Source organism: Lepisosteus oculatus, chromosome 18 (assembly GCF_040954835.1).
Source record: "Lepisosteus oculatus isolate fLepOcu1 chromosome 18, fLepOcu1.hap2, whole genome shotgun sequence".
NCBI classification, from domain to species: Eukaryota; Metazoa; Chordata; class Actinopteri; order Semionotiformes; family Lepisosteidae; genus Lepisosteus; species Lepisosteus oculatus.
This window is the reverse complement of record NC_090713.1, coordinates 4,660,469-4,675,480: the sequence shown is the minus strand read 5'-3', so window position 1 is coordinate 4,675,480 and position 15,012 is coordinate 4,660,469. Positions and strand designations below refer to the sequence as shown.

At 42.0% G+C, this 15,012-nt stretch overlaps 1 long non-coding RNA gene and 1 gene segment (V, D, J or C); one reads left to right on the top strand and one right to left on the bottom strand.

Moving 5' to 3' along the window:
- Positions 1 to 15,012, bottom strand: part of LOC102696545 (Ig kappa chain V-III region MOPC 63-like) — a 100,524-nt gene that overhangs the window by 59,703 nt on the left and 25,809 nt on the right. Inside the window, 1 exon segment of the V gene segment in view lies at positions 3,402 to 3,587. Within this exon segment, the coding sequence occupies positions 3,402 to 3,587 (186 nt within the window).
- LOC138224135 (uncharacterized) lies at positions 8,031 to 12,017 on the top strand. The gene is made up of 3 exons (XR_011182482.1): positions 8,031 to 8,195; positions 10,491 to 10,564; positions 11,361 to 12,017. It is a non-coding gene; the product is annotated as an uncharacterized lncRNA (long non-coding RNA).

The window sequence follows — 15,012 nt, the reverse complement described above, 5'->3', positions numbered from 1 at the left end:
TATTTAGCATTGGCCGTCAGGAGTGCTTCGGCATGTCCGAGTCTGACCCCCGGTGACACTCTGACTGTTTTCACAAACAAAGACGCCGAGAGTACGCTCAGTTTGTGTTCTCCGACTTTGTTCATTAAGCAGAAAACATCTCTGTTGCGCGTGAGTTTTATTTTCAGGTCAATGCCATTTAGTAGTAGTTTGTCCTGAAAAAACAGGTCTGCGTGAATGTGACCCAGGAGCTCCAGTTTTCGGCTTTGCGTTGTGTATGATGCTCTTTCTCGGAACCCCAGATTGGGTCCATCCAAAATTGTGGACTCGTGTTGCCCGGCTGTGTCTTTGTAAAAGAGCCCGGATGAATATTACGTCTTCAGTGTCTCTTCGCTGTAGTTCAGGATAGACTCTGTAAAGGCCCTGTATGGATAACAGTTGATGCTCTGAAGATCAGCCGGTCTCCCACGGTGATGTCAACCTGGCTGAAGATGGCAGCGATGGGGTAATTCACCAGACTCACACGGGCTGCCGCATCAATGTTTCTGCTGTCTGCTTCCGTTATTTTACAGGTCAAATAGAGCAGCGTGTTGTTTAAATCTAAATAATCTTCTCCGTTGCCTGCAATGTAGAATTCCAGAGGTGCGTTTTCTGTTAGGGCCGTGAGGGGTGGAACTTCTATATAAAAGCTTTTCTCGATGCTTGTTTGGGTAGGTGCTAGTTGAAATATGTCCAGTTCTGACTTTTCGCATTCTGCAGACCCGCCGTGAACAAATGTCATATTTAAAATATGTCTCGTTTTGTGTCTCGTTGTGTCATGGCCCTCTTCTTGGTCGACCTGAAGCTTTTATGAGATGACTGTCTTCTCTTAGCCGTTCTTTTATCAGGTTTCGGCGGCCCCCGACGATGAAATGATGATGTCTGTCTTTTTCTCCTGACACCGCTATGGATGTATGCTAGACCCAAACCTTCCTGCTGATGTGCTGCCGCTTTAGACATGACCGCACTTGTAACGTTGCTAACCATGTTTTTGGCGAGGTTTTTAGCTGCCGATGCCATGTGCGGCTTAGCTATTTCAAACCCTCGTTTCAGAAAAGGCATGGCTTTTCTAAATAGTGCTCTAAAAATATCACCTATACCAGCGCCGTACTGAACTGGTAGCGAAAATCCTGGTAATCTGTAACCAGCCTGTTGTTTGTAGTAGTGTGTATACAAAGAAAGATCCCCGTAGCTCTTGATGACCGTCATCCTTTTAGATATTTGTCGCTTTCACAGGTCTGAAATGCAGCTTGACGATGACCTTGCCAAATGCAAATGACACGTGTTCGTTTTGATCCATCTTTATTTCAATTTTGATGGTGTTAAAATGGTCGATGCTCACTGGCACGTAATGGGGATTGTCATACAATACTGTGACAAATTCTCCATCCACGCCTTTGAAGGGCACACAATGCAAAAGCGGTGCGTAGACGTCGCCTATTAACTGGTGTTCTATGATATCTGTGTATATATACATGGTGTTAAATCCACCAGTCATATCAATCTGTTACGGTGATTTTACACTTCCGACACCTGATTTGAAACCCAACACCCTCGCCAGACGGTTATGCATGGTGATAACTTGTGCATAACAAGCCGGTTATCACCAACAGTCTTTACAGACCGGCTAATGGGGTTGTATTTAAAACTTACATTAGTTAACTTGGATTTTTCCGCAGCACGTTTCATTGCTGCGAAACAGCTGGTCGATGTTGCTGTAGTACCCTGTAGGTAAGGTACATGTCCATTTAGTCTTGAGCTCTTCGCTGACTAACAGAAAATCTTCATCTTGATCAAACATGTTTAGCGTATGTGGATAGTGTAGCTCGACCAGACCCACTTCCCAGCCCCCGTCCAGGTCAATCGCCTTTGCTAGATACTCTGTGAAGTAGGTGCTGGTGTTCTTTGCAAACATCTTTGAGGATGAATTACTGGCCAGCGTAGCAAAGAAGCCATCGGGGTTCATTTTTCACGACCTCTATATGTCTCTGACCTCGGAGGCCTTTACCCAACTATTGAATTTATCGCTCCAGCCAGGCCACTTTACCAGAAGCTGTTTGTTTTTACCACGCCCCCTGGCTGCTAAAATCTTTTGGACGCAATAGACGCTCTCAGCATTGGGGTTTATCTTCTGTAGCTCTTCTGCGTAGAAGGAGCCCTTGATGTCATCACATGCGTAGTCCTGCAGTTTGTAATAGGGTCTCAGAGTCGAGGGCTGCTCTTTGACAATGAAAATTTCATCTGTGAAGGTCTGTTCATACCCCTTCTCAAACACTCCCTTTTTTTGGACACCCACATGTGATCACCTGCTTTAAATGAAAACTTTTTTTCTCTTAAAGTGTTCGCCATAGACAGTTATAAGAGTAAATAAGATCAGATAGGACGTCGATTAACGAAAGGTGTTTTGTGTGTCAGGTACCGCCACATTTTTGTTTTAATAGTTCTGTTAAACCTCTCTACCACACTAGCCTTCAAATAGCTGGCCATAACGAAATGTTCGATATTCTCACGTTTGAGAAAATTTTGGAAGGTCCTGTTAAGAAATTCTTTTCCCTCGTCTGTTTGTAGCTTTTTAGGAGCTCACCAGACACCCCACGCCGCCGTAACTCCCCGATTCCCTAGGGTTATAATAGAGTGCGCTCAACCCCGCGGCAACTATGATCGCCTTCCAACCCTCGTCGCTTATACGCGCTTTAGCCACTTATTTATAAATCGAGGGCATGCGTTGGCAAGGCATTTGGACACTGAGGCTCAGGACCACTCGGTAGGGGGAAGGCGGGACATCCACCCATAACGACACACCATTGGCTAGGGAGGGAGCGGGACATCCCACCATAACAACTCGCCATTGGATGAAAAGGGGTCGGGACATCCGCCCACCGCAGACCCCCATTGGCTGAAAAGGAGGGCGTTGCACCTGTTGAAAAGTTTGACGAAATGTGTCGCTTTATACTACTAGGGTTTATGGAAGCCAAATTGCATCACTTATTACCCTTTCACACATTTGCTTTATCTAATACAGACCAGGAGCCTATCCCAGCAAGCAACAGAATGAAGGCTGAATACACCCTGGACAGGACGTCAGTCAAGCACTGGGCACACACAGACAATCATACCGGTGCCAATTTTCCCAAAAATCAATTAACCTCTCAGTATGTTGTTGGAAGAATCCAGAGAAACCAGCGGAAAGGCACGTGATCACGGGGAAAATACACAAACTCCATGCAGACAGCACCCCAGGAACTGAACCCAAGACAGGCTGTGTCTTTGCCTTCACCCTCAGCAGCTGCAGGAGGTCCCAGCTGCAGCAGTGCAGTCAGTGTGCAGACTTGCTGAGGGAGGATTTTGTACAGGTGTGTAACACTGTGTGAACACAAGGTTACTGCTGGGGTAGTTGAAACTCTGACAGTAATAATCCGCTGCATCTTCAGCCTGGACTCCTGTGATGGTCAGAGTGAAGTCAGTCCCAGATCCACTGCCACTGAAACGCTCTGGGATCCCAGGCTGACGGGTAGTTGCTCCATAGATCAGAAGTTTAGGAGCTTCTCCAGCTTTCTGTTGGTACCAGGCTAGGAGATTATTGTTATAAACTGCAGGACTGGTCCTACAGCTCACAGTAACTGTCTGTCCTGGAGCAGTAAATATTACTGGAGGCTGAGTCACAGAAATCTGTCCATTGCATTCTGTAAATCAATAAAACACAATGTGATAGACATAAAAAAAACAACATATTCAAAAGATATTCACAATTTTTGATTTTGTAATTTCGTTGTCTTCAACTAAATTAACTTAACTCCTTATTTTTTCATATGAAATAAAAATATGGTAAAATCTTTAAAATATCCAAGCCCAATCCTATCCTGAGCAGTGATAAAGAGTGCCCAGATGAAGATGGTGATAAAAGTCATTGTTGCTGTGGGTTCTGTTGAAGTCTTGAAGTGTTAAACTCACAGGGCTATAAACACTCCCAGAGCACTGAAGCATGTGCTGCCAATGCAAAGTGTCTCTTCTATGCAAATTGTCTTCCTGGGTTCAGCAGCACTTGTAGCCAGTCGGTACTGGAAACACAGGTTTGGTGCTGTGTGTTGTGACAGAGCAAGATGAGCTTTCAAATATTTTATGAACATTAAAGTTAAAGTGAAAATAATTACTTTGTGTAAAACAAGAAAACACTGAAATCATAAATTGCTTAATAAAGTGTTTTATAAGTAAGTATTTTGTTCAACAATACTGTGTTTGATCTTTTATTTTTAGAATCCAGTGGACGGGTTACTGTGACTCAGACTCCAGCAGCGAAATCTGTACTCCCAGAACAGACAGTCATTGTGAGCTATAAGACCAGTTCTGCAGTGCACATAAATTACACTAAGCACTTACTAGCTTGGAACCAACAGAAACCTGGAGAAACTCCTAAACTCCTGATCTATGATGCAAATACCCATCAGACTGGGATCCCAGTCTGTTCCTGCCCGGCACCTATTATGCTTTATTATGCTATTATGCTTTAGTTTATTTGAGATGCCTTGTTTCATTATGTAATTCATTACATAACCTAAAACAGACAGACCTAAAACAGAGTGTCTTAGAGCCACCTTCAGAGAAACCAAAACCAACATTAAGATAACTTCTTTGTGAAAAAGTAACACTTAGAACCCTTGATGATCTCTTCAGGGTGATGAAAATCAATAAGACCTCTGCAGCCAACATTTGGTAGTGACTATGTGTGCAGTGAAAAATTGTACTTACACATCACACAAACACCTTTACACCTCTTGTTAAAGCTACTGTAATGTCTTCATAAAGACTTTCACACTGGACTTTACTTTTGGGATGTCATGATTTGGACATTGATTGTAAGTAGAATGCATTGATGCCCCAGATGCTCCATGCATTGCAGTAATCAATTCTAGAGAAGACAACCATGTCCCAAATATCACACTCAAGATTTCAGGTACAGTGCCAATTGATGGGAGGTGCCAAGAAGCATGCCTTTAAGTCTTTTCAATATAAGTCAAGTAAATTTAAAGTCATCCAGGTTTTTATGTCAGAGATGCAATTACAGAGTGCAGAGACAACCACTTCATTTACAGGTTTAGTATATACAGTGGTGTGAAAAAGTGTTTGCCCCCTTCCTGATTTCTTATTTTTTTGCATGTTTCAGATCATCAAACAAATTGAAATATTAGACAAAGATAACACAAGTAAACACAAAATGCAGTTTTTAAATGAAGGTTTTTACTATTAAGGGAAAAAAAAAATCAGAACCTATATGGCCCTGTGTGATTGCCCCCCCTGTTAAAACATAAATCGACTGTGGTTTATCACATCTTTGGAAAGCTGAGTTCAATTTCTCTAGCCACACCCAGGCCTGATTACTGCCACACCTGTTCTCAATCAAGAAATCACTTAAAAAGGATCTGCCTGACAAAGTGAAGTAGACCAAAAGATCCTCAAAAGCTAGACATCATGCTGCGATCCAAAGAAATTCAGAAAACAGAGTAATTGAGATTTATCAGTCTGGACAAGGTTATAAAGCCATTTCTAAAGCTTTAGGACTCCAGCGAACCACAGTGAGAACCATTATCCACAAATGGCGAAAACATGGAACAGTGGTGAACCTTCCCAGGAGTGGCCGGCCGACCAAAATTACCCCAAGAGCCCAGCGACGACTCATCCAAGAGGTAAAAAAAAACCCCACAACAACATCCAAAGAACTGCAGGCTTCACTTGCCTCAGTTAAGGTCAGTGTTCATGATTCCACCATAAGAAAGAAACTGGGCACAAATGGCCTGCATGGCAGAAATCCAAGACGAAAACCACTGCTGAGCAAAAAGAACATAAAGGCTCGTCTCAGTTTTGCCAGAAAACATCTTGATCCCCAAGACTTTTGGGAAAATACTCTGTGGACTGACGAGACAAAAGTCGAACTTTTTGGAAGGTGTGTATCCCATTACATCTGGTGTAAAAGTAACACAGCATTTCAGAAAAGGAACATCATACCAACAGTAAAATATGGTGGTGGTAGTGTGATGGTCTGGGGCTGTTTTGCTGCTTCAGGACCTGGAAGACTTGCTGTGGTAAATGGAACCATGAATTCTGCTGTCTACCAAAAAATCCTGAAGGAGAATGTCCGGCCATCTGTTCGCGACCTCAAGCTGAAGCGCACTTGGGTTCTACAGCAGGACAATGATCCAAAACACACCAGCAAGCCCACCTCTGAATGGCTTAAGAAAAACAAAATGAAGACTTTGGAGTGGCCTAGTCAAAGTCCTGACCTGAATCCGATTGAGATGTTGTGGCATGACCTTAAAAAGCGGTTAAGGCTCGAAAACCCTCCAATGTGGCTGAATTACAACAATTCTGCAAAGATGAGTGGGCCAAAATTCCTCCACAGCGCTGTAAAAGACTCATTGCCAGTTATCACAAACGCTTGATTGCAGTTGTTGCTGCTAAGGGTCCCCAACCAGTTATTAGGTTTAGGGGGCAATCGCTTTTTCACACAGGGCCATGTAGGTTTGGATTTTTTTTCCCTTAATAATAAAAACCTTCATTTAAAAACTGAATTTTGTGTTTACTTGTGTTATCTTTGTCTAATATTTCAATTTGTTTGATGATCTGAAACATTTCAGTGTGACAAACATGCAAAAAAATAAGAAATCAGGAAACACTTTTTCACACCACTGTATATCTGATTATCAGCAGCATAGAGAGGATCATTCAGACCATGTGATCTTAATAGCTGACTAAGAGGTAATATGTAAGTGTTGAATAGTAGCAAGCCCAGTAATGAGCCTTGAGGAACACCAGATTTATAAGATTTATAAGAACCCAACTTCAGAACTGAAACCCCAGGAGAGACAAAGTGTTGGTGATCAGAGAGACAAGAACTTAATCATTTCATAGCAATGTCTGAAACCCCAAATATAAATTCAAGATGGGAAAGTAAGATGTCATGGTTAGCAGTGCCAAAAGCAGTGCTGAGATCAAGAAGAATAAGGATAGATACAATTAATCATCATAATTGCAAAAAGGTAACATGATAGATAAATAAGACTTTATTGATCCTGAAGGGAAATTCTTCTACCCGATCACTGGGCCAATACTATCATGGATGGCAGCTGATTTTTAGGCAGATTGTTTTCAATTTCCCCAGATTGATAACTTTATTCTACTCAGAAGGTTTTGAGCAATGGTGATAGAGTTGCAGTATAAATATATCTGTTCCTGGTTCATGAGGACAATAAATATGGATTAAGACGCAGTGACACTCTATGTGCTTGTTTGCAGCAGAGCTACTCTGTCTGTCTGCAATCACTGCGCAGTCCTGATGAGGGAGGTTTTTGTATGAGTGTGTAACACTGCATAAACACACCACACACTGTGACAATAATCTGTTGCATCTTCAGCCTGGACTCCTGTGATGGTCAGAGAGAAGTCAGTCCCAGATCCACTGCCACTGAAACACTCTGGGATCCCAGTCTGATGGGTATTTGCATCATAGATCAGGAGTTTAGGAGTTTCTCCAGGTTTCTGTTGGTTCCAAGCTAGTAAGTGCTTAGTGTAATTTATGTGCACTGCAGAACTGGTCTTATAGCTCACAATGACTGTCTGTCCTGGGAGTACAGATTTCGCTGCTGGAGTCTGAGTCACAGTAACCCGTCCACTGGATTCTAAAAATAAAAGATCAAACACAGTATTGTTGAACAAAATACTTACTTATAAAACACTTTATTAAGCAATTTATGATTTCCGTGTTTTCTTGTTTTACACAAAGTAATTATTTTCACTTTAACTTTAATGTTCATAAAATATTTGAAAGCTCATCTTGCTCTGTCACAACACACAGCACCAAACCTGTGTTTCCATTACCGACTGGCTTAAAGTGCTGCTGAACCCAGGAAGACAATTTGCATAGAAGAGACACTTTGCATTGGCAGCACATGCTTTAGTGCTCTGGGAGTATTTATAGCCCTGTGAGTTTAACACTTCAAGACTTCAACAGAACCCACAGCAACAATGGCTTTTATCACCATCTTCATCTGGGCACTCTTCATCACTGCTCAGGGTAGGATTGGGCTTGGATATTTTAAAGATTTTACCATATTTTTATTTCATATGGAAAAATAAGGAGTTAAGTTAATTTAGTTGAGGACAACAAAATTACAAAATCAAAAATTGTGAGTATCTTTTGAATATGTTGTTTTTTTATGTCTATCACATTGTGTTTTATTGATTTACAGAATGCAATGGACAGATTTCTGTGACTCAGCCTCCAGTAATATTTACTGCTCCAGGACAGACAGTTACTGTGAGCTGTAGGACCAGTCCTGCAGTTTATAACAATAATCTCCTAGCCTGGTACCAACAGAAAGCTGGAGAAGCTCCTAAACTTCTGATCTATGGAGCAACTACCCGTCAGCCTGGGATCCCAGAGCGTTTCAGTGGCAGTGGATCTGGGACTGACTTCACTCTGACCATCACAGGAGTCCAGGCTGAAGATGCAGCGGATTATTACTGTCAGAGTTTCCACTACCCCAGCAGTAACCTTGTGTTCACACAGTGTTACACACCTGTACAAAATCCTCCCTCAGCAAGTCTGCACACTGACTGCACTGCTGCAGCTGGGACCTCCTGCAGCTGCTGAGGGTGAAGGCAAAGACACAGCCTGTGGAGGAGCTCAGCTTCACACAAACATTGATATTAGTTCAATAAATATGCAAAAATACATTCAGCATGTCACTGTACTAAGGGAGGCAATATAATAATACTGATGTTAGTTCAATGGATATTATGAAGCTGACCAGAACTCCATACTCATGAGTTAATCTGAGAGTAGTTTGCGTTGTTATTATTTTTAACCTACAAAGAAATATTGTTTCTTAAGTTAAAGCACTGTGCCTCACATTGCTGGGGACCTGGGTTCAATTCCTGGGGTCCTATCTATGTGGAGTTTGCATGTTCTCCCACTTTTTGTATGGATTTCTTATGAGTGCTCAAGTTTCCTCCCACATGATGCTAGAATAATCATCCATTGGCAAAACTGGCCCTGCTGTGAGTGTGTGAGTGTGTTTGCACTGCGATGGACTGGTGTCCTGTCCAGGGTGTATCCTACCTTGTGCTCAATGCAACCCCATGCTGATTAAGAAAGAAAGAAAATGGATGGATAAAACATTTAGCTGGATTGATGGATTGACAGACCAGAGGTAAAAATTTCTCTCAAGCAGGACAGGAAAACATTTTAAATATCAGAGATGTCAGATGTGATCAGTATCTGTCTCTTCCCTTTCACACTTAAAATTATTGAAAAGACATTGCTTTATTTACATGATTGTCAAAAATGATCTAACATATTAACAAAATAATTGCTAAGTGCACCTGCATGAGGTCCCAGCTGCAGCAGTGCAGTTGCTGTGCAGTCCTGCTGAAGGAGGTTTTTGTACGGGTGTGTAACACTGTGTGAACACACTGGGGTAGTGGAAACTCTGACAGTAATAATCTGCTGCATCTTCAGCCTGGACTCCTGTGATGATCAGAGTGAAGTCAGTCCGAGATCCACTGCCACTGAAACGCTCTGGGATTCCAGTCTGTCAGGTAATTGCATCATAGATCAGGAGATTAGGTGCTTCTCCAGATTTCTGTTCATACCAGGCTAGTCTGTGCTTAGAGTCATATATGTACACTGCAGGACTGGTCTTACAGCTCACAGTGACTGTCGGTCCAGGAGAACAGATTTCACTGCTGGAGTCTGAGTCACCGTAACCTGTCCACTGGAATCTGAAAACAAGACAAAACACAGTAAATGCAGATAATTGATAATTAGAATGTTTGAAGACTTTTAGGAATTTCACACCTTTCTGTTCACCTGGTTCACCTAATTTGCAAGAATCTACATTGTTAAAAACTAAGTGTTAAAGAATACCGTGAACAGTGATGAGGAGTGTCCAGAGGAAGATGGTGATGAAAGTCATTGTTGCTGTGGGTTCTGTTGCCATGAAGGGCAACTTTCAGTCATGAATTGTTAAACTTACAGAGCTATAAACTCTCCCAGAGCACTGAAGCATGTGCTGTAAATGCAAAGTGTCACTTCTATGCAAATTGTCCTCCTGGGTTAAACAGCACTTGTAGTCAGTCAGTGCTGGAAACACAGGCTTGGTGTTGTGTGTTGTGACAGAGCAAGATGAGAAGTTTATCATGAACACTCCCAGGACAGTGGGACTAGACAGAGAGCAGTTTTATAAGAAGTAGAAGATTAGACACAATCAGCTGAGACCTTATCCCACTTAACACAGCTAGAATGGAGTAGAGTGTGGAGAGTCTAGTTAAAGTAGCACTCAGCATTGTGATACCATGTTTAACAGAGACTGAAGCATGCAGTTACACAGTTTTATTTCATAATCCACAATCAGCTATCACTCAAAATCACATTTTACTTAAGCTAAACACCTAAATAAAGGCTTCTTGTTTAATTACAGCTCCACAGTTTATATCTCAGACAGAGGTTCGATCTTTCTTCCCTTGGCTGGCTAAGGGCTGGATTCTCTAACAGGTTAGATTGCATCATTGATTTTTATAGTTCTTTCAACACAGAAGTTGTCAACAATCCACATGTCCAGACTGACTCTGTCTTTCATGGTCGTGAAAAGAGTGTGTTTATAAAGGGTTATGCCTCAGATCTCTTCAGATGAGAGAGATTCATCAGTCTTACTCTGCTGACCACACTCAGCTGAGAGAACCTCATCAGCCCTTTTCAACCATTCACTTGCGACGCCAAGTGGTTTAGGTCTATAACTACAGCCTCTCCACAGTTTCCTACTGCCAGCTAGTGACTATGTCACAAACCATCATTTCACTTATACTATAGTTAGCTAGCTATTGAAGTTAATTGACCAGTTTTGAAAGTAGTGGGCACCACCATTAGCATTGTCAGCTCTAAGATCATACACATGCTGATCTCTGGGTTTACATTGGAAACATTAAGACACACGCAACTCTCTGGGTTTACATTGTGTACAGTTAGACACAATCTGAGATACAGCATATCAGCTATATCACCAAGTAACTCCTGGGAAAGAGAAGGTTGCTGCTGGAAGAGGTGTTAGAGGGAACAGTAGGAGGAGCTAACCCTGCAGTCTGTGTGGGTCCTCATGCACCAGTATAGTGATGGTGATGCTATACTACAAAAAGGTGGCGTCCTTTGTGTAGCGGCAAGGCTTATTAATAAGACAGAATTACGAGTTGCTGTGCTTTCCTAAATGAGGCCCCATCTCCCTCTTCATCTCTGTGGTGCAGCCACAGAGAAGCAATTCCTGCAGGCTGATTTAAAGATGTTTTCTTTTGATAAGGGACAGCTCCCAAATGGGGATGCATGATGTTGCCACGAGTAACCAAAGGATCCACCCGAGGTTAGCACCAGCAGCAAGCCTCATGAACAGGTCGGAACTGCGGACAGCTGAATCAGTATTCAGAACTAGCGCTTCATCAGGAACGAACTGGTCCTCTTCCTGACCTGCTGGGACCCACGGTCATCTTTTCTCCTGTGCACAACTTTGTTAAAAGTCCTGCCATCTGGATCCCTTCCACCACTGCGGGGTGGTGGTCCTGACCCCTCTTGGCACGGAGCCAGAGAGCGCGGATTGGAGAGCAACAAGCCTGCAGCTGTTTCTTTGTGCCCGCGGGAGATCTGAATCCCCAGAGATTGGATGAGTATTCAACTTCACTGCATTACAGCTAGAGAATTCAATTGTTATCCCAACCAGTTGATATCAATTTAATTCCTAGGAGTTATGTAGTTGTTTGGAGTATCTAATGTAGAAGTTATAACCAAGTTAATTTACGAAATGGTCTAAATGAATGAAATACCGAACGTATGTCCTCTTGGTATGTGTAACTCTTTGTGACTGACTGAATATATATCTTTTGTATTCTGATAACCCTCACGATAAGATCTGTTAGGTTTACATGCACATTCTATGTATTAATAAATGTATCCTCGTGTATTAGTACCTGTGTGTGTGCGTTGTTTGAGTTATATCGCATGGTTGGATTCTAAGGCCATTAAAAAAATCATTTTGTGATTTACTGCTACAATTAATAATTGTCCCAGTAAATGCCCAAACCCCTACAGAACTGGTGCCTCGTGAGAGCACACTACATTTGGATGAGTCCTAAACTAGGTGCTGACTCTATATGGATGTTTAAAAATCTCAGCGTGTTTCTTGAAAAGTTTAGGGGTGTCACCCCGTTGTCCTGGCCAAATTTCCCATTGGCCCTTACCCAACATGCCCTCCTCCTGTCGAATCATCAAGCCGCAGGTACACTCTGCTTGTAGTGGAGGGGAGTCCCTATTCCCTGTAAAGTGCTTTGAGTTTCCAGAGAAGCACGAAATAAATTAAATAATAATAAATGGAAGTGGACCTTGTCAGGCAGCTCCAATCCCCCAAAGGAAATAAAGATGCAGCCATTCAAAGTGTGCGGCACAGACACGTACCGGAGGTAATTGGCTACGGCCTCGCGCATCGTGACGCACGATGACGCAAAATACCGCGGTACGTGATTGGTTGACCGACAGGGGCACTCATGGTCTGTTGGTCGGTTATAGAAAGATTTAAATGTCTTTACAGTGCCCGTTTTAGTATTAAATATTTATATGGAATTTTACCACTGAAGGGAAATCTTAGTAGCTGAACATAAAAAGAATAGGAGCATAACGCGTGTGAAGGCCATAGACGATATTAATTTTGGAACATAAACATACAGTATATGGCTGGTCTCGGTACTTTAAAGAAAAAAAACACACCAGTATTCCATTTCTTCCTAAACATTTTAAGCATCGAAGTCTTTAACTAACGTAATACCGGAGTCAACAAGCATACTTTTAGAATTTGATTAAAAGGGAATATAATATGGAATCGCGTATCTAAAGAAATTAATAACGATATAATTATATTCATGTACCACAACACAAGAATAGTACACGCTGTACGATGTCTGTTGATAATGTTTCTGTAGGGCTTTTTCAACACTCTTTATGTGACATTGCCAGTGGTGCTGTGGGTTAGCTTCCTGACTCATACATCACACTTTGGGTGTTTGAATCCAGCCTGAGTCATTACTTTTTTTTTAACAAACATTGCTTTGAAAAAATAAAACTTTTCCCTGGGTCGGAGATTAAATAAAACTTCACTCGCACCAGAAAAATGTATATTTCTAAATATCACAACATGATCGAATTTAAGTCATTTTAATAACAATGAATAGTCACCTATGTGTTACAATATAAACATTTATATTGATTTAAATCGCGTTTTGATTTAAATCGCAAACGCGTGTATAATTATATGTTTTTTTTTAATCATAATCAGACAAATGCAACATAAATTGATACATTATCTTTGTCTTCTAAGTATCTTAATAAACTTTCAGCATAGCTTTCTCTCCATTTAGATTTATTTTTCTTGGGATCTTGGGATCAAACGTGGAAAGATTAGATTGTAATCATTTTTATTTTTCAAATACATATTAGAAAAGTGTAATCTATACTAAAAAGCTGTACACCACCTGCTATAAAGATACATATTGTAATACTTTCGGGTTCAGATAGGACGGACACAAGAACTCAGACTTGCGGAGTTAAAGGAAGTTAAAGCCTTGATTTTATATATCACTATTATGCGGATAAATTTAGAGGACTATTATACATATATGGTTAGAGGTCTATTATACAGATAACTTTAGAGGTCTATTATACGTATATGGGTAGAGGTCTATTATACAGTGCCTTGCGAAAGTATTCGGCCCCCTTGAACTTTTCAACCTTTTGCCACATTTCAGGCTTCAAACATAAAGATATACATTTTTTATTTTATGTGAAGAATCACTGTAGCGGCGAGGCTTAATAATAAGGCAGAACTAAGTGTTTCTGAGCTTCCCAAATGAGGCCCCATTTCTCTGTTCATCTCTGTGGTGCAGCCACAGAGAAACCATTCATGCAAGATATTTTCTTTTGATAAGGACAGCTCCCAAAGGGGGATGCACTTAGCTAAGCCTGGCTATCATGATCAATGGTCATCCATTGGCGCCTATCTGTCTAGGGAGTGCCAGTTGGACATCTGGACTGCATTCCTAAGTGTCAGGAGTAAGCGACTCATATCTCACCTTGATCAACCAATCAGGGACTGGTAGGGCCGAGTAACCCACGTGGGACTCTGATGCCCATGGAACTTTCAGCCAATCAATGAGCTGAAGTTCCTCCAGGTAAAAACAGGCAACACAGAGAGCCTGTGAGATTCAGATTCAGATTCAGATCCAACAATTCTAAAGGGAATTCAAAGGAGAATTCCAGGGCAGGACGGCCCAGGAGCAGAAGGCTCCCAAGGGCAGGACATTCTCGCAGCGCGCCTCCTGACCATCCTGAGACTCAGCCCGGACAACCACGGAACGGCCAGTGTGTCCGAGTGCCAGAACTTTCCTTTGTTCTAAGAGTCTAGAGTTGAGGTTGCCAGAGAGTAACCAGCAGCAGGCCTCGTGAACAGGTCGGAACTGTGGACAGCTGAATTACTATTCAGAACTAGCTCTTCATCAGGAACGAACTGGTCCTCTTCCTGACTTGCTGGGACCCACAGTCATCTTTTCTCCTGTGCACAAACTTTGCTAGTTAAAGCCAACAGTGAGCATCAGCAGCGCACCGTCGCAAGCCGCACAGCACAGCCTGGCACGGAGCCAGAGAGCGCGGATTGGACAGCAACAGCCTGCAACTGTTTCTTTGTGCCCGCAGGAGATCTGAATCCCCAAAGATTGGATGAGTATTCAACTTCAATGCATTACAGCTCGAGAATTCAATTGTTATCCCAACCAGTTGATATCAATTTAATTCCTAAGAGTTATGTACTTGTTTGATTATCTAATGTAGAAGTTGTAACCAAGTTCACTTTACGAAACGGTCTTAATGAATGATATACTGAACGTATGTCCTCTTGATATGTATAACTCTTTGTA